Source organism: Primulina eburnea, chromosome 4, assembly GCF_022965805.1.
Source record: "Primulina eburnea isolate SZY01 chromosome 4, ASM2296580v1, whole genome shotgun sequence".
Taxonomy (NCBI): Eukaryota; Viridiplantae; Streptophyta; class Magnoliopsida; order Lamiales; family Gesneriaceae; genus Primulina; species Primulina eburnea.
The window spans coordinates 43,511,644-43,533,094 of NC_133104.1; the positions used below are offsets into that span (position 1 = coordinate 43,511,644).

Consider the following 21,451-nt stretch of genomic DNA (forward strand, 5'->3'; position numbering starts at 1 on the left):
TGAATCGTCGCCTGCATCACGAATAAAATGTTATGTTTCCTATATTACTTGAAGAAAACTCCATGCTCAAATCAAAAGAAAATAAAGCGAGCGAGAGAGCTTAATTGTACAAAATGAGGAGTAGGTCTCACGTGAGACCGTCTCACGGATCTCAATATGTGAGACGGGTCAACCCTACCCATATTCACAAATAAAAGTAATACTTTTAGCATAAAAAATAATACTTTTCATGGATTATCCAAATAAAGATCCGTCTCACAAAATACGATCCGTGAGACCGTCTCACATAAATTTTTGCTCAAAATGATAACTTGCCTTGCAATTTAGATGAAGTGTCCTACTGGCCTCTTTATTGGCTTTTAAAGAGCTCGTGAGCTTGAATTTAGGTGGACCTCTTAATAAAGGATACAATTAATAACAAATTAAAGACTAGACCTATTGAATAATCAAATAAACTTTTCGCGGGTCAAATTTATTAGATAATATTTTATTTGAATCACCTATAAAAAAATATATATTTTTATTACAAAAATATTATTTTTTATATTAAATATGAACAATATTGACCTGATTCACAAATAAAAATTCATGAGATCGTCTCACAAAAGAACTAATCTTGAATAATTATATCGGATTAAAAGTTTTAACCCATCAATTTTATATCAAGCTCAATTATTTGTTATAATTAAGTCCTTCACACACCGTTTCAAGTCATGCTCCCAATAATTTTTGTATAATATTATATTATTTTTAGGAAAATAATATAAACAACCTACAAGTTTTAAAATAAAAAAATATTACATTTAATTTTTTTTTAATAATTATCACTTTAATTATTGTTTTATTTTTCACATTTAATTTAGAGAGCAAAAATATTTATACTTTTCTAAATTTTTTCAAAATTTTTACAGTTTATACATTTTTAAATATATCAAATTCTTACAAAATAATGTTATTGATCAAAATATAGAATTTTTTATTCTATTCTTGAGCTAATAATCATAAAATATAACCTTGTGTATTTTTTCAGAATTAAAAAAATAGGAAAATTGCAAAACAGCAAACCAAAAACTCTCCTGCTCCGTCGTCGTCTTGTGAGCTTGGGTCCCTTGGATTTGCCCTCGTCTTCGTTTTCGTGTCACATGACATGCCTCGCCAGAACCTACCAAAAGAGCTGATCCTTTACGTAATTAATTTTAGGCATTCTTTGGGCCAATCCTTTTCATTTTGCTCTTTTTCAGGCATCAATTGCTGCTCCACACTTGCCTATTATGCTATCGCCTGTTTGGTTTGGTGAGTTTGGTGGGAAAATGTGCGCGCCCGTTCCTCGATGGGTTTTGCAGTTCACATGTGGCTTAAGTTAGATTGATTAAAGATCGTGAAAAAACAAAGAAAAAAGCTCAAGCCTTTCTGGGAAAACGATTTTTTCGTTTTTGATGAGTTTCGCAGTCAATGGATGTCTGGCATATGGCTTGCAATTGCATTTCTTCATGCATTCATCACGAATCTGATAATCGGTTCTAATTGATTGACGAGAGGTTAACGGCGGATATGCTGGTGTGGTAATATTATTCTTTCTTGATTTTGATGTTGGAATTTGGATACCTTTTGTACGAATCTTAATTGTGGTCATATCTTTAAGTTGAATCCTGAGCTTTTCTATTGATTTGGATTTGGAGCGGGAAGCGGCTATGCTGATCGTTTTTATGTGATTTTACCTGAAGAATTGGAGATAAATTTTGATGATTCTTGATTTTAATACATACATTTCTTTCGAACCTTGACAAAAGCATTTACGGGCATTGGTTGACTGGTTTGGTGACTTGTTCTTTGATTTGTTGGCATTACACTTTTGGGTGAAGCTAAACTGTGAAAGAACTTGTTTTCTAGAACTGGATTGAAACTAAGAGGAAAAAACAAGTGAACATGGATGTTTGGTTTGTTGCTGCCGCTGCTGGTGCCGGCTATTTAGCTCAGCATCTGAAGAATATTAATAGCGGTAAACACAAAATTTTGTCTTCTAAACATCTTAATGTTGTCAAACAAGAGGTACCGGCAGTTATGCCAAAGATTCAGGATAATAAGTGTCAATTATACAGACTGTTATCAAGTGAAAATTTTGGTGAATGCAATTGTACAGAAAAAGGATCGTCTTGTCAAGACGCTTGTGGTGCAGAAGTGGTTTCAACTGATGAATTTCAAGGTGAAACTCTGGCAGAGGATACAAGATCTTTGGCAGTAGTTTTAAGCAACATCGAAGGGAATTCTGAAAGCAGAGTACTCGTTGACGACATTACCGATGATTCATTGCCTCAACCTTCTACAAGAGAAATGGGGTTTTCTTATGATTTTAGAAGAAATAGAAGTAGCATTAGAAGTAGACAAATCAACAGGCAATTCATAAAACCTAGTACATCTCTTGAAAGTTGTCTTATGGCTCAGTTATTTCAGGAACGTGCTGATATTGAAGAAAATGTGAGTTCTGTCAATCTATCACAGAAACCAACGATGTGGCCATTTCAGGTGACTGATGAAAGCTCATTAATCTGCAGAGAACCCCGTGCATCTTGCAATTCAGCTTGGAGATGTAAGTTGCTCAAGGAAACACATTTAGAAGAGAATAATGATGTGCTAGGTATTCCAAGATTGCCGAATCCTGTACCCATGAAGTTACAAGAGAGCACTAAAGCAAGTACTGGAAAGAAACACACTCTAAGGGGGAACAACTCTAGCACAATGATCAAAGGAAATCACAGGATTTCACAAGGTGGTAATATCTTATTCACATTATTCATTTTGCCTCTAGGCATATGAGCTATCTATGCCATTCAAGGTTTTAATATTTTAAAGTGTTAAATGCTTTCTTATTTACTTTATGCTTGTAATGTCTCGCAATGAGAGGAAGTAATGACCCATCAGTTTTCATGGTTACATTTTTTTTTTTGCCGTCCCTCTTTCAAATCCATTTTAAATATATGTTTTTATATGGATAGTAAAAAAAATACTGCTGCATGTTGTGTACTGTGTAAAACTAGGTAATGTGCCGTTCAATGTCAGGTGAATGTCATGACTTTTTCATCAGCGGAAACAAAAGCTTTAATATATACCTTCATGTTCTCCGTAAATTAAAAATATTTATTTCAAAAGAGAAGCCATAAGTTATCAATCAAACGGGAACTTGTGCTGAAACTATCTTTACAAGATTTCATTAGAAATGATCACATTATCAATTTTTTTCTTCTCATAATCTGTTATTATAAATTCTTTTGTCGTCGAATGCAGTATAAATAGGATAGTCTCAAAATAAAAGTTCAGATATGATGTGGATAGTTTATATTTGATTTTATCAGGATCATCTGACGGGGCTCTATTTTTCTATCTTGGGTTGACAATGGGAATGGTCTCCTCTTTTTTGGAAAATAAAAGGGAAATGGAAAAATTGAATAAGCTGTTGAAGCATAAGGAGAACCTGGTTCAAGATTTGCAAGAGGAACTTGAGATGAAGGATTCAATGACTGTGAAAGAGCTAGTCGTGGAGGATTATGAATCTCAAGACAATTCCTGTGATCAAATGGCCGAGGAGGAATCATTGAGTAAAATCGAAGCAGAGCTTGAAGCTGAACTGGAGAGGCTGGAATCGAACATGAACTCAACTAGATTTGAAGTGAAACTGTCCAATGTAACGGAGGTAAGATTGTAAGTCCATGCTTGCATCTTTCTTTTTAGATGTCAATATTTGTTAGATGTGGGATTCTCGGATAATTACATTCCATTATCATTACAATATGAAAACATTAAGCTAAAAAATTATCATAAATTGGTCTTGTTCAAGTACCTCATTGGGTATTTACCTTTCATGGTTTATGTATTGCTCTATGCTGCTGGAGATTTTCGATAGACAGTTAATAGAGATTCCAATATTTTCAGAAGGTTCATTTTTCAACGAGAAGATGCATATTTATCATCATCTATTTTAAACTTTATGCTTCAGGAGGATAGGGAGGTCAAATTCTTCAGTTGGATTGCATGGCATCATGACATACTGAATCATTATATTCGTCCTTAAAGAGTTTTTTGTTTATGTGTAGTAGTGAAAAATTAAAATAAGCCTTTTTTGAGACTGTTGACTTTATTTGTTTTGGAGTTGCAATGAACTTAAGAGTGCAATGATCTTTATTCCTTCCCAATGTTGAATTTTGTGATGTTAAAAATGAAATATCAACCCAAGTATTATGGTAAGTTCCTGTATCAAAAGATATTTTGGTTTACTTCGAAATTCAAATCATTATTTATCCATGGACAGAGGAACCCACCTATATGTTAGCTCTACCGCTGGCTATGTTTGTGTCGGGGGATAGTTTGCCTTGCGCTATGTGACTATTCATGTGACACAGTGATCAAAACATGAAATCTGGATAATCGGCCACCAAGAGTTGTAGTTGTTAATTAAATGCCTGACACTTGATCCTTTTAACTCAATACATTATTCATTTCTTTGTTGTACTTGAACTTCCGAGAAGATGGCCATGGTAGAACCCAACTTGCTGGTTCCCATGTATGACATTTGTTGCCTCCACCGAATCAATTGACAGCAAACATGGCATATAAAATCAGCATTTCAAGTATATTTCTTTGGTGTTTAGATCGTATGTCTTTGACATGCTCTAGTTGGCTACGTTGCAGCTTGATCCAGATTTTGTATCAGATGTTGTCCAGTGGGAATTGAAAGCTGACTTGTTTGATGCAAAGAAAGCCACTCGGCCATATACAAATAGGGAGGGAATCTCCCCTCCCTCGGCCCAGTATCCAATCTCCCCCAGAGAACTAAGCTTGAGGCTACATGAAGTCATCCAATCAAGACTAGAAGAACGTGTGGTTGAACTCGAGGCAGCACTCACAAACAGCCAGACGAAGAGTATAACCGGGACTTCTCCCAGTCATGATATCCCTGTTCCAGAGGATGACCGAAAATCTGTTGTGTTAAATTTGTCGGGGGAAACTTTTGCTGCATACACCAAAGCATATGAGGAGTTAATGAAGGTATCTGAGTCTGATGAAGAAGATTTTCCTTTTCCATTTGAGAACAGAAACGGCCATCAAGATATATGGAAGAAAGATGTGGATATGGTTCAAGATAGCACCTCGAACGTCGACTTGGAATGTTCTAATGGATACATGGAAACGAGATTAAATCTTGGAATTGTGAAAAATCTTGATATTATGAATGATGTTGGATGTGATAGTAGAGATGAGAGTGAAGGCGGTGAGGAGGAGATGGAGAGGTTGTTGATAAGACAAATTGTAGAGAAAGCAAGGCAGGGCTCTCCTGTGGTTTTGAATGCACAAAAGGCATTATTGTCAACTGACCAAAATAAATTTTGATGTACCAATCAAAGGAAAATTATTAGAAAAAATGATTTTTGCAGTAATTAAATAAGTAGATCTTTTAATTTCATATTACTAGACAACCAAATTTTAATATTGTTTCGAATGATTTAGTGCATTAATATTTTTACATATAATCTTACTTCAGTTTCTAAAAAACAAAAATTTGTGTGAAACGATTTTACGAGTTGTATTTTGTGAGACATATATTTTATTTGGGTAATCAATGAAAAATATTACTTGTATTACTTTTTATTGTGAATATCGGTAAGGTTGATCCGTCTTACATATAAAAATTCGTGAGATCGTCTCAAAGAGACCTACTCTTTCTAAAATTATATTTTTGCAAAAATGATTTTTGCAATAATTAAATAAGTAGATCTTTTAATTTCATACTACTACACAACCAAATTTTAATATTTTTTTGAATTATTTAATGCATTAGTATTTTTACATATAATCTTACTTTAGTTTCTAAAATTGTTATTATTATTATTATTATTATTATTATTATTATTATTATTTTCCGGTTAGTTCCTTTATTTATTTTATTTATTCTTGAAAATTGACATTTCAAAAAATTTATGTTAAATTTCACAATGACACAATAGCAATTAAATGATAAACCAAAAAGTTTGTCAATCTTGTTTATCTGAACACGTTTTAATGTTATTATATTAATCTGAAGATTTAATCAGTGCATACCAAAAAATATTAGTTGTGATTTTCACGTTATAAAAAAAATTAGATAATCAAAACAATTTATAAAGGAGCATAACACATGCTACTTACTCGCTAATATAATTTAAACATTATTTTATCTTATTTTAATTTTGTACTTTTTTTTTGAGACATATTTTAATTTTGTACTATATTTATATTTTATATTTTCATATGTATGAATTATGATGAGACAAGATTTTTGGATCGGTTCTTTTAATAAGCCCGAGGATTTAAAAGGCCCAGTTTCTTTTAACGGCTTTTAAAGCCCAAAACACAATGCTCTCCGTTGCTATAAATCGGGCATCTTCTAGATAAGCTAGGGTTTACAGAAGTCCGTCGGCCGATATTTAAATTTATGTTCTTGGCCTTTAGCCATGGTAATCTATCTTCCTTTAGCTTTAATTCTTATCGAAATACATCTATAATATGGTATTTATTCTTGAAATTCATGTATTTTCCGACGAGTGCGGTCCGGTTTACTGTTTTGGTGAATTTATATTAGTTTGCGGACTGGTAGATTACACCATGAAAGATCAATTTTTTTGATTTTTAGCTAGCTTTCTCTTCACTGGAATTCATGCTCCCAATATTTATTCAGCTATAAGATCTTTTTTTATCACCTGGCATCGTGTTGTAGAGGTAATTGGATTCTCTTTTTAAGGTATTTTTTCTTGTGATAAGAGTTGATATATAGTTAGTTTTCCTTAGTTTGTTCAAATTTGATTAAAATATTAACTGGCTTTTGGTTGAAGAAATTTGTTATTTTCACGATTTAACTCGAGTACGGGATTTTTGCACAATGGGTTAGAAATATCAATTGGACAGATTTTCTCAGGCTTTTGATTGTTGTTGGCAATGGTTTTCAATTCAATAGCATCTTTATTTTATTTTATATTTTACTTGATTGAAGGCTATCTTCCTTGGCATGCTTGATATCATTAATTGGCTCGGATTGAAGTTATTTGCTGATTATTTGTAACCAAATTGCACTTATTATGTATTTGATTGTCTGTCCTTGTATCACTCGTATTTGTATTTCCAGCTTTACCTTATTTTCTCTTCATGGATATGCTATTGCTTTTTTGTAGTTAGGGAATTTCGAAGTCATAACTGTCGCTTATGTAGGTTTTTTTTCACGTTTCCCTTTGATTGATGTACGTAGTTCAGTAAATCCATGCATAGTTTATCATGTTTTTTTATTATCGCGGAGTTGAGTCTGATTTTGAATTTTCAGGTGAACGTACCCAAGACAAAGAAGACTTTCTGCAAATCAAAGGAGTGCAAAAAGCACACTTTGCATAAGGTTACCCAGTACAAGAAGGGAAAAGATAGCTTAGCTGTTCAGGGGAAGCGCCGTTATGATCGAAAGCAGTCAGGTTACGGTGGCCAGACCAAGCCTGTCTTCCACAAGAAGGTATCGATGTTTAATTGTACTTAAACTAGTGGAAAATATGTTGTGCTGCTAGACGATCTAGTCAATATGGAACATCTTTACGATCAAACATTCTTGTATTCTGGGTGAATGTAGATCAAGTTTTCTTTCTTGATCAGGCAAAAACAACCAAGAAGATTGTGTTGAGGTTGCAATGTCAAGGTTGCAAACATGTTTCCCAGCACCCAATCAAAGTTAGTTTCTTGTTGCTACATTTTCGTTTATTTGCTTGCATCCAGCCTTTTTAATTTTTTAGTACAATTTGGAGGTGTGGGTTTTGACTAGCCATAGCCTCCCTTAAATGGAATAAATTCATGCCACCACACCACACCACACCACACCACCACATGAAATGTTGCCAACTTTTTTATTCCGTGGAAACCTTATTTTTTGTTCAACATTTTCAGAGGTGCAAGCACTTTGAGATTGGTGGAGACAAGAAAGGGAAAGGAACTTCCCTTTTCTAATTACACCCTTAGCCAGCAAATTGTGGTGCTTTCGTTTTGGCTCTGTTTAGCAAACGTTCATGGAACTTTTGTTGTTTGCTCCGTTTTAGACTTTTGGATGGAGAGGACCCCATTATAAATCACTCAGGACATTTATGTGTTTTGTCATTTATATTTTTGTTTTTGATGCCATCCAAAGTATTCTCTGTTCCTTTTGCTGTTTCCTTTCGTCGTGACGATTATTATGGACTTTAGTAAATTGTTCAAGAATTTAAGCGCAAATAAATTATTTCAACAATTTAATGATATAGTTCAACATGTAAGTAATCTGTTGAATCTCCAAATGATCACTACAATTCCGTTATGCAAAATGTAAATATGTATTTTAAAAGTTACATGTAAAAGTTTTCGAATCTCGTTTTTAGAGAATTATCACGCCGTCCGATTGTATGAGTCGAGGTTCTAACTTAATAGCAAGAACCATCTCCTAATTATTTTGCTCTATTCATTTTCTGGAAATATAAAATAACAGATATAATTTAATTACGTCATTCGATTTTGAACTTCTTAAGTATGATTATTATTTTAATTCGTATTTTCACAGCTCTAAAAAATAATCCTATTGTCATATTATACAATAAGTAATGACACAATATTCTAAATTCTAAGATTTTAAAATATGTTCTCGTAATTCAAAAACTAAATCACGAACAACTTCTGCCGTGGCATTACTAGATTTTCAAAAATAAATAAATTTCAAAAAATCCTATAAAAAAAATTTTGTTACGAAAAATATCCTTCCATCTACATTTTGCTAAATGTGGCAATAATTTTTTTGAAATTGGAAAAACCTTTAAATAATAAAAGAATAGTGTATATATGGGACCGGACGAATTTAGTTGCTTTCACTCTTTCTAGATCCACTGTTTTGTCCAAACGAATTGATAGCCGTATTACTCAAATCTTCATGCATTTCAGTCGAATTACATAGAGTTCAGTTTGGGTTGGCAGTTATGTGCTTCAGTCATTGTGAGACCTTTTTCTAGCATTCACCTTTCAAGCGAAACGTAATTATTGTATGTTTGAATTTATGGTGTGGAAATTTAAATAGTAAAAAGAGACCACCGACCAAGATAACCAGATATATCCAGTACTTGTGTCAAAATGTGAAAGCTAAATTAGATATTCAGTTGTATAACTTGTATCAAAAGAAGGGTTTCAGATGATCAATATCACATAGTCTTTCAAATAGACTAAAAGTTGTAAAATTTTCAAGTTCACATAAATCCACTAGTCCAAAAAGAAAGGTAGAAACGTCAACCGAAGGAAAGCTCAAAGGCGACTAATTCAATGAATGAAAAATGAGGTGCCAACTTAAAAGCGTCCGAAACGTCCCCTCCTATTACGAGCCCATGCTATGGCCGCCACCGTAGCCCCACCTAAATGGGCAGATCCTGAGATTTGGCGATCCCCCTGAAAATGTTAGAGATGGCATGAACTACTCATTTCTAACAAGTAATATTAAAATAACTCAAATGACGAGTGAGATTTTGCGACTGAAATAAAAAGAACATATAGGTCAACTAGTTGACGAAGAGTTGGAATAATCTAGAACTTTCAAACTGTGGTCATCAGTAGTTATGAGCTTTATTGAAAGAACATAGAATGCAAAGTCGAAACACCATCAAGCATTTCGCCATTTCCATAAAAGATTCGATGGAACATACCTCTAATATTCTCAACATATCGTTGCCGATGAGAAAAATTCCCTATAAAGAGTGAAGGGAATCAAACAATTTGCTTTATACGGCTATTACTATTACTTGTGCAGAAAATAGACATGTGAAACTTACTAGTAAAACAGCTGGAACAGGTATTATGAAATCAATATATAATGTCTTTGTCGGATAGAGAAAAATATCAAGCAGCATTATCGCGTTTACTGCACCACTAGCGCCCTAAAAGCATTGGCAGAATCATCAGAACACACACACACACACAAAAGAATATATGACGCTGTCAAGTCATGAAAAACTAGCTGAAAATAGAAAAAAAGTTGGAAGTTCAAGCATTTCTAAGGGAAAGAATAAAAAAATAGCTCCTTTCTGGTGGATGTCATCCTTGAATTATAATACGAATAGCGAATAAAAGTCTCTCCTTCAACTATAAATAGCCGATGGTAATGCATTTGGCATATGAAATGAATACTGTAATGGGAAGGTTCATAGATGGCCCCTCAAACATCTTTCTGGAGCTCTTCCAAGCTTTAAATGGGAAGAAGGTTCATAAATCTCCCACCCCATGTCATCATAAACGGTGCTGCATTTGATGAACTTCTAGGAGGCAACACATGCCCTCCTTGAATGGGTAAAGTGCTATATTGACAAGTCTTTGGGGGGTATAACTTCACTAAGCAATTTGTTTTTGGAAAAGGATCTTTGCCCATGAGGGAAATATCACACACTTGAATGAGATTTGCTATTTTCCTTTGGTTAATAATCAAAAGAACCAAATCTAGTTAAAAACAATAGTTAAAAGGCAGGGCCAAGGTGAAGTTAGCAAGCTAGAATTTCATTGATAAGTGCTCTGTGTTCACCTGAGATCGTTCTTCATTGACAACATATATGGTCAGCGTTACTACATAAATAGATACATTTTAAACTACAAGGGGGTAGGAAAAAACCAAGAAATTTGACTTGGTGATGCTTACCATTCCTGGAACTTTTGAAGGGTCTATACCTGGCATTTGGCTTCTCTGCACAGCAAAGTAAGAAATGATAATCAATACCCAGAAAGTAATAAAACATGGTTTATTGAAGTTTCATTCCCTATGTATAAATATCATGTTCTTAGTATGATACAACAGTTGATACAGTGTATTCCACAATAATCAACGAAATGCCAAAGAGCTAGTAAAGAATGGACATACGTTGGTTTTATGATCACATTGGGCAGATATTTAGAAAGAAAGAAGAAAAGTTACAACTACACAAACAAATTGTGTAACACAACCATAGCATTGCAGTTTAAAATAGAAAGGACATGAGGAAAATACAAGCAAAGCATTAGACTGCCATTATTCGTTCCGATAACGAGACTCGAGAAAGAAACGGAAGAAACAACCTTTGACATTAATCTGCAGTTACGAAAGGATTGAATTTTAAAAATGCAGCTTTGAGGCATTCTTCATTTTCCAAGTGGGTCAGAATATTTCACCTGGTATAACGGAGCTACAAAGGCATGGTATACCAAATAAAAGACAGAGCCAGCAAGTGTTCCAGAGAGATACAACTTCATCAAATATTCAGGTCCAAAAGTTCTTCCAATCTGGGCAAAATGGAAAAATTACAACAGTTCTTTACACAATCAGATATTAACAGGTGCTAATATAATAAACCTGACTATGTAATCAAGCATATATAAATAAATGGATCCTAACTACTTCTTTATCGAAATGTTCCGCCAAATTCTGTATGCCAAATGTACAGACATCAGAGGGATATATAAGTAAAGAGTTGAAAGAAATGTAAAGAGACCAGATGATCTTACACTCGATCCAAAGAAGTAGAGGCCAACCATATTGGAAATGAGATGCCACATGTCGCTATGACTGAATGCTGAGGTTACCAATGTGTGCAATCGGCCACTTGCAAAATTATCAACTGATATCTGAACCAAAAAACAAGGCAGGTACTAATATATTTGTCTCAAGTGCTACATGACTTTCTGTAAAATTCATGTTTATAAAGGCTCACCATGAAATTCTTCAACATAAATTGAGGGCTTGCAATTCTCCATAACATAAAAACAGCGACGTTTGTTATGATCAAGCCTATCACAACTCCATCAGTTGTGAGCCTTCTAAAAACTGATTTCCTAAAAAAATATATAGCAGCACAATTTTCTTACATCAATAATTCTCTCACTTTACAAAGCGTGAATTCTCAATGAATGAAGTGAGCTCAGATGTTTTTCATAGCGAAACTTCATGGATTACCATGAATAATTCACTTCAAAGCTTAAAAAATCAAGTAATAAAAAAAAGTTTTTGGGAGAAGATGCTCCAGGGATTTGTTTAAAAGAAAACCTTTGGTTAAATACTAAAAGAAAGAGCAAGAAACGGCATAGTTTTTTGGTCAGAAAGCAAAAATGGTGTTTTGGTAACTCTGCAATCTTCTTTCAATCAGACAGTTTGTGCTTCAGGACATCATTAGATACACATGCCTACTCTCAAATCCAATATTAACATTCGATGTCATGCGAGGTGAATCAGATCAACTATAAATTGATAATAAATACATAATTGAAGTAAAAAGTCACATATTCAAGAACAAGCACCAGTTCAGGAAGCATCAAGCCCCGGAATTCTGTCTTTTACGTTGATATCTTAAATTTATACTAGAACCTAAGGTTCAATAACCAGATATACCACATTTATATACTCCTTCACAGAAAACAAATTATTATTTTCAAAATCCAAGACATTCATGTATCCAAAAATTCGGAATATGTATTATGTGATCATGGGATGAACATGGGACAGCGAATGGAGTATGCTATTCTACAACAAGTTTTGGGTAAACCACGTCAATAACCATTGAAGAGAAGTTCTCCATGTCCCCACTGGGGAATATAATATTTTATAAAAATGGCCTCACAAAGGCAACTGTAGAAGATCCCATCCATAGAATTAAAGATCACATAGGTTGGTAATGAACCGATTTAAAAAATAAGCAGTGGAAGAAGGGAGTCTATGTTAACCCATTCACTAATAGCATTCAATAAATAGACCACATTCTGCAAAATATTCTTTTCGAGTCAAATAAACTTGAAACGAATCTCTGCCATCCAACTCACAATAAAACAACGATCTAATTTTGCTAGGAATGAAGGTGGAAAGAAGATTTACAGCTTAATGATTAGTTTCATAAAGGAAATCAGTTTTTTAGTGGCTAACTTCGTGAGAGTTGGGCTTGTCACCACCACAAATTAGTGAACCACCAACAAAAATCACGAATTCGTTTCTTTTCTTCAAAAATTGATCATGAACAATATGTATATACCACCACATATTCATTTTCCATTTATGCTCACATTATTGGGAACTCTGGAAACATGTTAAGACATCGAGATGGGAAACAGCATGTCAGCACATTTGCTTTTGTAATAATCGATCAAAAAGATAAAGAAAGGAAAGAACAAAGAACCAACGAACGCACATATATGCCAAGTTGAAGTAAAGATAGTGCAAGGAATATTACCAGCCGCGGTACTGGGAATCAAAGGAATGAAAATATCTTCTCGGTTGAATCCAAACCGTACCATTGACAAGACCTTTGCTTTGCCCCTTCAAATGGGTTCTTGAGAAAATCCTCCTAGAAAGAACTGAGCTTGATAAAAACCCATTTCGAATCCCCCCTGTTACTCCATTGAGATTGGGTAGTTTCCATGAATGAGACCGAGAAAATGACTTCTGGTACAAAGATGGGTTAGTGTTGCTTTTCAATGTGTATGAAATGAAGGGATTTTGGGAAATTGAGTCGCTGCTGGCATTTCTGGAGATTTTAGAAAGAAGCTTGTGACAGAGTTGCCTCTGCATTTTTCGATTAGTTGATTGAGATTATGACTTCCAAATTTCTTGATCAAATATATTGTACACCGGGATGCGTTTCTTGTTGGGTAGGGAATATGACACTCGTCTCCACTTTAAGCTGCTTCTTTTCTTTTTTACGTTTTTCTGATTTGTTTGTAGAATTTTAGCTGCAGCCTTCAGGAGATCGGATGTAACCCGGCGGCTGCAGCCTGCAAGAGATGCAAAACGGTTTCCCAATCTTGTCTTCCCCCTTTCAATGAGCATTTTCTCTTGAACGTATATATGCTATCATAATCTAATTTAATAATAATAATTAATAAATATTTTTTTAAAAAATCGATTTTGATAGTTAATTTTATTTTTAAATAAATTCTAAGCAAAATAGAACTTTGCGACTGTAAAATAGAAATATTACAGCATTTGAATCACCTCAATTATTAGAAAATCAGTTTTTTTTTCTTTCTTTATGATACAAATATAAAATACATTTAAACTTGATTCTGAACATGTGCTAAAATAGTCATAATAAATATATAAACTTGAAATTTTTAGACTGGAGTTTGAGTTTATCTCAGTTTATTTGAAATATTATTTTTGTATGAAAATGAGTTACTACGATTTTTTCAATTAGAAAAATAATTAAAAAAAATTTATACCTACGATTTTTTTGTATAAATAATCATTTTAATTATTTTGTTGAAATTTTCGGGCTTAGAGACTAGATAGAGAGTGTGTCTCATGTGAGATCGTCTCACGGATCATAATCTGTGAGACGGGTCAACCCTACCCATATTCACAATAAAAAGTAATACTCTTAGCATAAAAGTAGGCAAAAACATGCGTGAGACGGTTTCACGGGTCGTATTTGTGAGACGGATCTCTTATTTGGATCACCCATGAAAATATATTATTTTTTATGCTAAGAGTATTACTTTTTATTGTGAATATAGGTATGATTGACCCGTCTCACAAATTATGATTCGTGAGACGGTCTCACATGAGACTCACTCTAAAAAGTAATATTTTTTCATGAGTGACCCAAATAAGAGATCCGTCTCACAAATACAATCCATGAGACCGTCTCACACAATTTTTTGCCGTAATAGAAAACCTAGTCACAGTGCCCCGATTTATTAAATCTTTTCTTTACTTAGAAATAGCTATCTTTTAATTGTTGAAATAATAATTTAAAAAAACTAGAATATAAATATAAAACATTAAAACTCGAAATATTATATATATAATTCTAAAATTTTGGCTAATAGATTTCACACGTGATTAAAATATATAACTTTTAAAATTTTAATAACGCGTGAAATATATATTAGCCAAAATTCTATAATTCTAAATTCGCATATTATCTTCTTCTTCTTTTTATTATTATTACTTTTCAAACAAAATATTATTTATTGGCTTCTTGTTATATGTGCTATGTCCATTCAATTTCGTCATTTCGTCTACAAAATCACTTCATTTTCCAAAGTATTGGCATGAGATTTGAGTATCATCAATCTCACTCTCCTCTCTCCCGTATACACTTTTCGGTTTCAAAATTCAATCTTGAAAACTCTCAGCATTCCAGTGAAGCGCGAAACTGAGAGAAAATGGAGTCGAACTCTGGGACTGAGAGTAGTTTGAACGGAAGAAACACCGATGACCCTCCAATACGACGGCGCGTGGGGCTTCTCTACGATGACAGAATGTGCAAACACGAGAACCCAGATGATGATTACCATCCGGAAAACCCGAATCGCATTCGTGTCATTTGGGACAAGCTCAATTCCTCTGAAATTTGTCAAAGGTGATTTTTGTAACCCGTTTGTTTTAGATATTTTTTTGCATGTTTCTGGGTGATCAAGTTTCGCATATGAGACTGTGAGATGGTTTGTACGAATTTGAGACCTATGTTTTTTGGTTTTTGGATTTTTTTTTTGTTTTTTTGGGTGGTTGACGGCTGATTCGAATGGGATTGAAAGAGTGATTTATGACATTTTCTGGAAATTGATTCTTGAGTATTTCTCCAAAGTAGAGTGTTTTTTGTGCTGTGAATTAGATGCTTCTTTGTGATGCAACAGATATTCTGTTGTTTGAAACATAATGTTCATTGCTGTTTTTTTTTTCTTTCGATCTTTGTTTCTGCTTAGTGAAGATGTGGCTGCTAAAATCAAATCAGTTCGTGTCATATATTTTTCTCCTCATTTAGCCTTTCTCGTTCTTCTAAATTCTTACCCCACCCACTCCCTTTTCACCTTTTCTATAGGCAGTCTGAAATTCAAAAATTTGAAAGCAAAATGGGCCAAAAAGAAGAATGCTTTAATTTTGATTTTATTTTGCTGCTCTAAATTTGGTCATCTACTTTATTAAAGATGTAAAATTGCTATATTTTGGAAGAATTTGTTTTTTGATTTTTAGCGAAGCTATGTTTGGCCTCGACATGGAAGTCAATATTTCTGTTTTCAATAAAGAACGGTTATATCAATGCTTGCTGCTTCCAGATGTGTAGTTTTGGAAGCAAAGGAAGTTGACGATAACTCTTTAGCTTTGGTTCACGCCAAAAGTCACATTGAGTTCATCAAAAATGTTAGTTCTAAATACTCAGGCTCAAGGAGAAAAAGAATGGCCGCAAAATTTAACTCCATTTATTTCAATGATGGCTCATCGGAGGCTGCTTGCCTTGCTGCCGGTTCTGTTATAGAGGTATGTATCTTGGGATTGATCTTAGAAGAAATAATCCAAGATTCTTTGATTGTGTAGCTCATACATTGTTCAAATGAGGCAAGAGAATGTATCTAACATATGTGAGAAAGGACAAATCAGTTGTCAGTAGATTTGGACCTTCAATTATGTTACAGTCTACGATGTTTGAAATTTTATAATGCATCAAATCCGGGTTTTGCACTCAAGTTCCTGTAAACTATCTGAAGCAGAATCTTTAACTTCTTTATCAACTTGGGTTCAGTTGTTTGATTTTTTCTTTCCTTTTTTTTCTCCCTGTAATGCCGTTCCGCTGTTTCTAAGAAGCTAACTTTGGGATTAGATGCAAGCTTTGTGTTTGTAAATATCAAGAGTTTGGGTGGACATCTTGTCCTCTAAATTTCCAAATTTACACCTTTATTTTCATTAATGAATATCATTTGTCATAAAAAATATATAAATACCTAAGTGGGTTATGCAGTTTCATTATATATAGATAATTGTCAGTTATTGCTTTGTCGAGATGTGCATCTCTGATTACACGAAAACTTTCTGTACCTTTTATGCTCCCTAGGTCGCAGAGAAAGTTGCTAGAGGGGAATTGGATTCTGGATTTGCTATTGTTAGGCCTCCTGGACATCATGCAGAAAAAACTGAACCAATGGGATTTTGTCTTTACAACAATGTCGCTGTTGCTACAAGTTATCTGTTGAATGACAAAGTGAGACCTGGTTTAGCTTTTAATGGTTTATTTTGTATTTGTGGATTTTTTGAGAACTTAATGCTTCCTATACTTTTTATCAGTTAGATTCAACTCATTTGAGTCATTCATTAAATACTGTAGCCGGAGTTCGGTATCAGCAAAATTCTGATTGTTGATTGGGATGTACACCATGGAAATGGAACTCAAAAGATGTTCTACAATGATCCTCGAGTGCTTTTCTTCTCTGTACATAGGTTTGTATTCTAAAATTTTCAAAATCAATTTTTGTAGTTGTTGTCAAAAGCATAGATGTGGAAATGACATACCATATGCTGCGCTGATACTTACTTTTTCATTATCATCTAATTAGTTATATTTCACAAAAAATGACAGTTATTGGCTTGTCCTATCAAGAGCCCTAATCTAAATTGTTGATCTTCACTCTTGGCAATACACTGACATGCATTTTCTTATTGGACCAATATACTCAGCCAGTCAGAGATGGACATTTATTATTGCTTAATGTTGTTTCTCGTAATGGTGATATTATTTGAATTCTTGTCTCAATTAGGCATGAATTCGGAAGTTTCTATCCAGCGAATGATGATGGGTCGTATTTCATGATTGGAGAAGGACCAGGTTCTGGATACAACATTAATGTTCCATGGGAGAATGGGAGGTGTGGAGATGCCGACTATCTCGCTGTTTGGGATCATATATTGATTCCTGTTGCCAAGGAGTTCAATCCCGAAATGATAATTATCTCAGCTGGTTTTGATGCAGGTTAACTGAAAAATTGACTCTCATTCATTTGATGATCTCTTGTAACACTTCTTACTCCTCTTTTCCGCGCTGCTTTCATGTTTTGAAACATAATGCTGAATAAATTGATATTATCAGATTTATCAGCTTGAATGTATCTTTGATTTTACAACATAAACGAAGTATACAATGTTCTTGGAATTTTGCTTTTGAATTTGAACAAAAGGGGCTTGGGATGTGATTATTGTTACTTTTTACTTTTTACAAGTCAAATTCTTTTATTTTAGATAATTGAAGTTCATATTTCTCGCTAACTTAGTAAAAGTGTACCGCACAAATGTGAAATTCAACCTTACGCATGGATGAAGCTACTTTTTAAACTTTGTGGTTGGAAAATTAGTCTTCAGTTGTTTTTCACTGTGAGGTACGACAATTTAACATTATCTCTATTGCACATAGAAAACTTAAAGGACCAAAAGTTTTCTCTCCCTTTACTGTTTTTAAGTGAATATGGTGACTCATACTGATGTATTTGAAATATGAAGCTACACTTGGTCTAAGCTCGAGTTCTGTTAAGCTTTGGTTAAATGTGTATATGGATAGGTTACATTGGTTCTTGCTCGCATTTCTTTTGTTCATGCAGCTCATGCCACCTGACCAGAGTTGGATTCTTTTCTTGCTCACTTTTTACATCAGAGTTCCTCGATATGATGTGGGATATTTTATAAATATTGGCAGTTTCATGATTTTGTTCTTGTAATGGTGATTGTACAGCCATAGGTGATCCTCTTGGGGGCTGCCGAGTTAGTCCGTATGGATACTCGATCATGCTTGACAAGGTCAGCACTTGAACAGTTGTCATCTGAATTAATCAATAAATAGTTTTTTCACGCTCTTTCTGTTTAGTCTACTTTCTGAATATTACCACCTCTGGATATGAGGTCCGTTGTTTTCTTTTTCTCAGTTTCCCCTGAATGTTGTTTCATATAAATGTAACCTAATATTAAAATGATTAGTTATTTACTTTAAAAGGATTGTTTAGTATTTTTTGAGATGCCTTCTGTAGTTGATGGAGTTTGCGGGAGGGAAAATAGTCATGGCACTTGAAGGAGGATATAATCTGAATTCATTGGCAAATTCAGCCCAAGCTTGTGTCGAAGTATTGCTACAACACAAGCCTATAACTGGGTCCGTGGAGGCTTATCCACTTGAGTCTACTTGGCGTGTGATACAGGCAGTAAGTGTTTGTTGAGATTTTTTTCAAAAAGTATTTATTGGTTATGAATGTTTTATTTTTAAAACTTTTGATGCTATATCATTATTGTTTTTTTTTCTTTTTAAGCTCGGGCTTCATGATTTTTTAAAGGTGAAGCTCAACAAATTTCATTTTATCTCAGGTACGTCAGGAATTAAGTGAATATTGGTCAACCCTTGCTGCAAATTTGACTGATACGGTGATAAGCAGGAGAACATCTTTTATTGAGGTAAGACTTTCTTTACCTTCAATGTTGATGATTTCTTTTAAACATTCTGCTGTTGCAGCATCTTACTCAACTGATGCATTAAGTAAAAATTTCTCTACGTGTTAGCCTATGTTAACTTGTTTAATTTTTCTCCCTTTTTTGTCATTATCATTGACATTCTTCAATCATGAACCATAAACTTTTACTTTGATCCTCTGCTATCATCATCATAGAGTCGTCTTCTAATGTACTAAATTTTGCAGATCTCAAGCTCTGATTCTGACGTTGAGCATGAGAAGAGTCCGCGCACTGTTACGGCAGAACTTAATTTTGTGAAGGATGTTGTACAACCTTTTTTGAACCTTAAAGTAAATGAAGATGGTCAAGGTAGTAAACATGTAAATATGTTTTCCATGTAAAAAAGGTTGCTTATGTAGATGAAATTTACTGTATGTAGATGAAGAAGCTGTTACTATGCCTTCTTGGAGATCAGAACTTTCAAAAATAGACGTTTGGTATGCTGCCTACGGATCAAACATGAATGTGTCAAGGTTTCGCTGCTATATCGAGGGTGGACAGGTAGAGTGCGCTGCTCCACTTGTTTTGAGCAGTCCCTTCTTTTAGAACTAAAAATGTCTTGCTTGTGTTATTAGACTCATCATTGTATCTTTAATGGAGCTTCTCATAGGTTGAATTCGTTTTTCATAGTTTGTTTCACATTTTGTGCTTGATTTCCAGACAGAAGGAATGCGAAAACAGTGTGTCGGTGCAATTGACAGAAGCCCGTTCAAAGAGATTATGTGGAAAACTTTCCCTCATCGATTATTCTTTGGCCGTGATTATACTGCTACATGGGGTCCCGGAGGTGTTGCTTTTCTTCATCCGAGAAGTAATTTTCAGGAGAAAACTTACACATGTCTGTACAAAATAACGTATGTATTTCCACTTACATGTTAAACCATCTTATATTGATATCGTCAAACCTTCCAAGAGATTTTTACAACTTGCTAGTCCTTATCACTTACAATCTTCAACTGCAATCTGCAAACGCATGTGATAGAGTGCATTTAAGTACTTGATGCTGCAGCCTAATGATGTTTTGCATTCCAGCTTTAAGAGACTGAAATTAAATTCTAATGAGCAAATCATCTGCGGTTTTTGGATTTTTTGCAGGCTTGAACAGTTTAATGATGTGTTATACCAGGAAAATATTTCCAGCTACGACATGGGTCGGCCCTTATTTGATTTTACTTCTTTGCAAACTATAGAAACCGAGAAGTGCATTTCGGTGGAGTTTGTTCAGGTATGTGGTTTAGTGCCTGTAGGTCACCTAGGTAACTAGGTCAAAATTTATACGTACATTCATTCCAAACTATTTTCTTAGACTTTTATATGCATGCCGTCCACAAACATATTTGCTTACACCATCAATATTTCATACTCTTTGACTCAGAGAGGCTGGTACCATAATGTCGTCTACTTGGGAAAGGAGAACGACGTTCCAATTCTGACAATGACGTTAGTATTTGTACCTTTAATATCTTCTGTGCATTTTTATATTTTATATGTTATCACTAACTTGAACTATTGCAGTTCATCTTTATATTTTATATGTTATCACTAACTTGAACTATTGCAGTTCATTTCTTACATCTATCGTATGGTTCTGAATTCAGGTGCATGCTTTCAGATGTTGATAATTTCATATCCGGTGTGTTTCCCATCAATCCACCTAGCAAAGAGTACACAACTACGTTGGTAAAAGGAATGGTAGAAGGAAATCAACTCACAGAAGAGGAAGCCCTGGCATACATAAAGGAAGCATCCACCAGAGCATTGTGATTTCATTTAGTGCCTAACTGGTTAAATTTTTATTCTTGCCTATTTTGTTAGTTTTTGTCAATATTTGAAGTGCCATCATATATAGGATGGACATTGATTTTGGCCAAAATGCATTTTTTCCCTGAATTAGGCCATTTTCTGTCACTGCTGCTTTGGCAGTAACATTTTGGATTGTGTAACTTATCCTGTATATTGATGTTGGATTTGAAGTTATGGTAGCTTGGCGTATTTGGAATGGAAGGTTTCTGTCTCAAAATGAATGCTGTGCCCAATTAAATTTACATTTACTGCTCTACGTTTTACTACTTATAAAGCATTTATGAATGGATTTCCTAGCTTCTTTATCCCATTGATCCAAATACAGCGTTGGACTCTATTATGGAAAGTGCGGCTAAAAATTCATTCCTA

General features: G+C 34.2%; 4 protein-coding genes across 8 annotated transcripts; 3 read left to right on the forward strand and 1 right to left on the reverse strand.

Moving 5' to 3' along the window:
• Positions 1-1,061: 1,061 nt before the first annotated feature.
• On the forward strand, positions 1,062-5,446 carry LOC140829322 (uncharacterized). Of its 3 annotated transcripts, XM_073192423.1 has the most exons (4): positions 1,062-1,999; positions 2,141-2,770; positions 3,351-3,688; positions 4,684-5,446. In XM_073192423.1, the coding sequence occupies exons 1-4, from the start codon at positions 1,927-1,929 to the stop codon at positions 5,380-5,382; spliced, it is 1,740 nt and encodes a 579-aa protein (XP_073048524.1). In that variant the 5' UTR covers positions 1,062-1,926; the 3' UTR covers positions 5,383-5,446. The 3 variants fall into 3 exon arrangements, with proteins under 3 accessions (XP_073048524.1, XP_073048522.1, XP_073048523.1); XM_073192421.1 differs by having other exon boundaries at positions 1,062-2,770; XM_073192422.1 differs by having other exon boundaries at positions 1,064-2,767; positions 4,684-5,444.
• Positions 5,447-6,368: 922 nt separating this feature from the next.
• Positions 6,369-8,178, forward strand: LOC140829968 (large ribosomal subunit protein eL42). The gene is made up of 4 exons (XM_073193247.1): positions 6,369-6,485; positions 7,343-7,522; positions 7,660-7,734; positions 7,948-8,178. Exons 1-4 carry the CDS (start codon positions 6,483-6,485, stop codon positions 8,005-8,007), a joined length of 318 nt encoding a protein of 105 aa, XP_073049348.1. The 5' UTR covers positions 6,369-6,482; the 3' UTR covers positions 8,008-8,178.
• A 1,031-nt stretch (positions 8,179-9,209) lies between these two features.
• LOC140829323 (RHOMBOID-like protein 12, mitochondrial) lies at positions 9,210-13,857 on the reverse strand. The gene is made up of 8 exons (XM_073192425.1): positions 13,248-13,857; positions 11,742-11,862; positions 11,536-11,655; positions 11,203-11,313; positions 10,697-10,741; positions 9,840-9,944; positions 9,714-9,755; positions 9,210-9,459 (listed from the first exon to the last, which is right to left on the reverse strand). The coding sequence occupies exons 1-8, from the start codon at positions 13,583-13,585 to the stop codon at positions 9,361-9,363; spliced, it is 981 nt and encodes a 326-aa protein (XP_073048526.1). The 5' UTR covers positions 13,586-13,857; the 3' UTR covers positions 9,210-9,360.
• Positions 13,858-15,019: 1,162 nt separating this feature from the next.
• LOC140829324 (histone deacetylase 5-like) lies at positions 15,020-21,261 on the forward strand. Of its 3 annotated transcripts, none has more exons than XM_073192426.1 (14): positions 15,020-15,380; positions 16,045-16,276; positions 16,848-16,994; positions 17,118-17,230; positions 17,548-17,759; positions 18,513-18,577; positions 18,805-18,975; positions 19,136-19,222; positions 19,465-19,588; positions 19,659-19,780; positions 19,940-20,133; positions 20,375-20,504; positions 20,655-20,719; positions 20,878-21,261. In XM_073192426.1, the coding sequence occupies exons 1-14, from the start codon at positions 15,184-15,186 to the stop codon at positions 21,041-21,043; spliced, it is 2,025 nt and encodes a 674-aa protein (XP_073048527.1). In that variant the 5' UTR covers positions 15,020-15,183; the 3' UTR covers positions 21,044-21,261. The 3 variants fall into 3 exon arrangements, with proteins under 3 accessions (XP_073048527.1, XP_073048528.1, XP_073048529.1); XM_073192427.1 differs by having other exon boundaries at positions 15,021-15,380; positions 16,075-16,276; XM_073192428.1 differs by having other exon boundaries at positions 15,038-15,380; positions 16,179-16,276.
• The last annotated feature ends 190 nt before the right edge of the window (positions 21,262-21,451 follow it).

Bases quoted from the DNA above. Each gene is read 5' to 3' on its own strand.
- LOC140829322 (XM_073192421.1), top strand. From the start codon at position 1,927: ATGGATGTTTGGTTTGTTGCTGCCGCTGCTGGTGCCGGCTATTTAGCT. The intron at 2,771-3,350 runs GTAATATCTTAT...TGATTTTATCAG, and splicing joins TCACAGGATTTCACAAGGTG to GATCATCTGACGGGGCTCTA. The intron at 3,689-4,683 runs GTAAGATTGTAA...GCTACGTTGCAG, and splicing joins AACTGTCCAATGTAACGGAG to CTTGATCCAGATTTTGTATC.
- LOC140829968 (XM_073193247.1), top strand. The intron at 7,523-7,659 runs GTATCGATGTTT...TTTCTTGATCAG, and splicing joins AGCCTGTCTTCCACAAGAAG to GCAAAAACAACCAAGAAGAT. The intron at 7,735-7,947 runs GTTAGTTTCTTG...CAACATTTTCAG, and splicing joins TTTCCCAGCACCCAATCAAA to AGGTGCAAGCACTTTGAGAT.
- LOC140829323 (XM_073192425.1), bottom strand. From the start codon at position 13,585: ATGCAGAGGCAACTCTGTCACAAGCTTCTTTCTAAAATCTCCAGAAAT. The intron at 10,742-11,202 runs GTGAAATATTCT...TTTGCTGTGCAG, and splicing joins TTGTAGCTCCGTTATACCAG to AGAAGCCAAATGCCAGGTAT. The intron at 9,756-9,839 runs GTAAGTTTCACA...CACTCTTTATAG, and splicing joins CTGTTCCAGCTGTTTTACTA to GGAATTTTTCTCATCGGCAA.
- LOC140829324 (XM_073192426.1), top strand. From the start codon at position 15,184: ATGGAGTCGAACTCTGGGACTGAGAGTAGTTTGAACGGAAGAAACACC. The intron at 16,995-17,117 runs GTGAGACCTGGT...TAAATACTGTAG, and splicing joins GTTATCTGTTGAATGACAAA to CCGGAGTTCGGTATCAGCAA. The intron at 20,720-20,877 runs GTTAGTATTTGT...TTCTGAATTCAG, and splicing joins GTTCCAATTCTGACAATGAC to GTGCATGCTTTCAGATGTTG.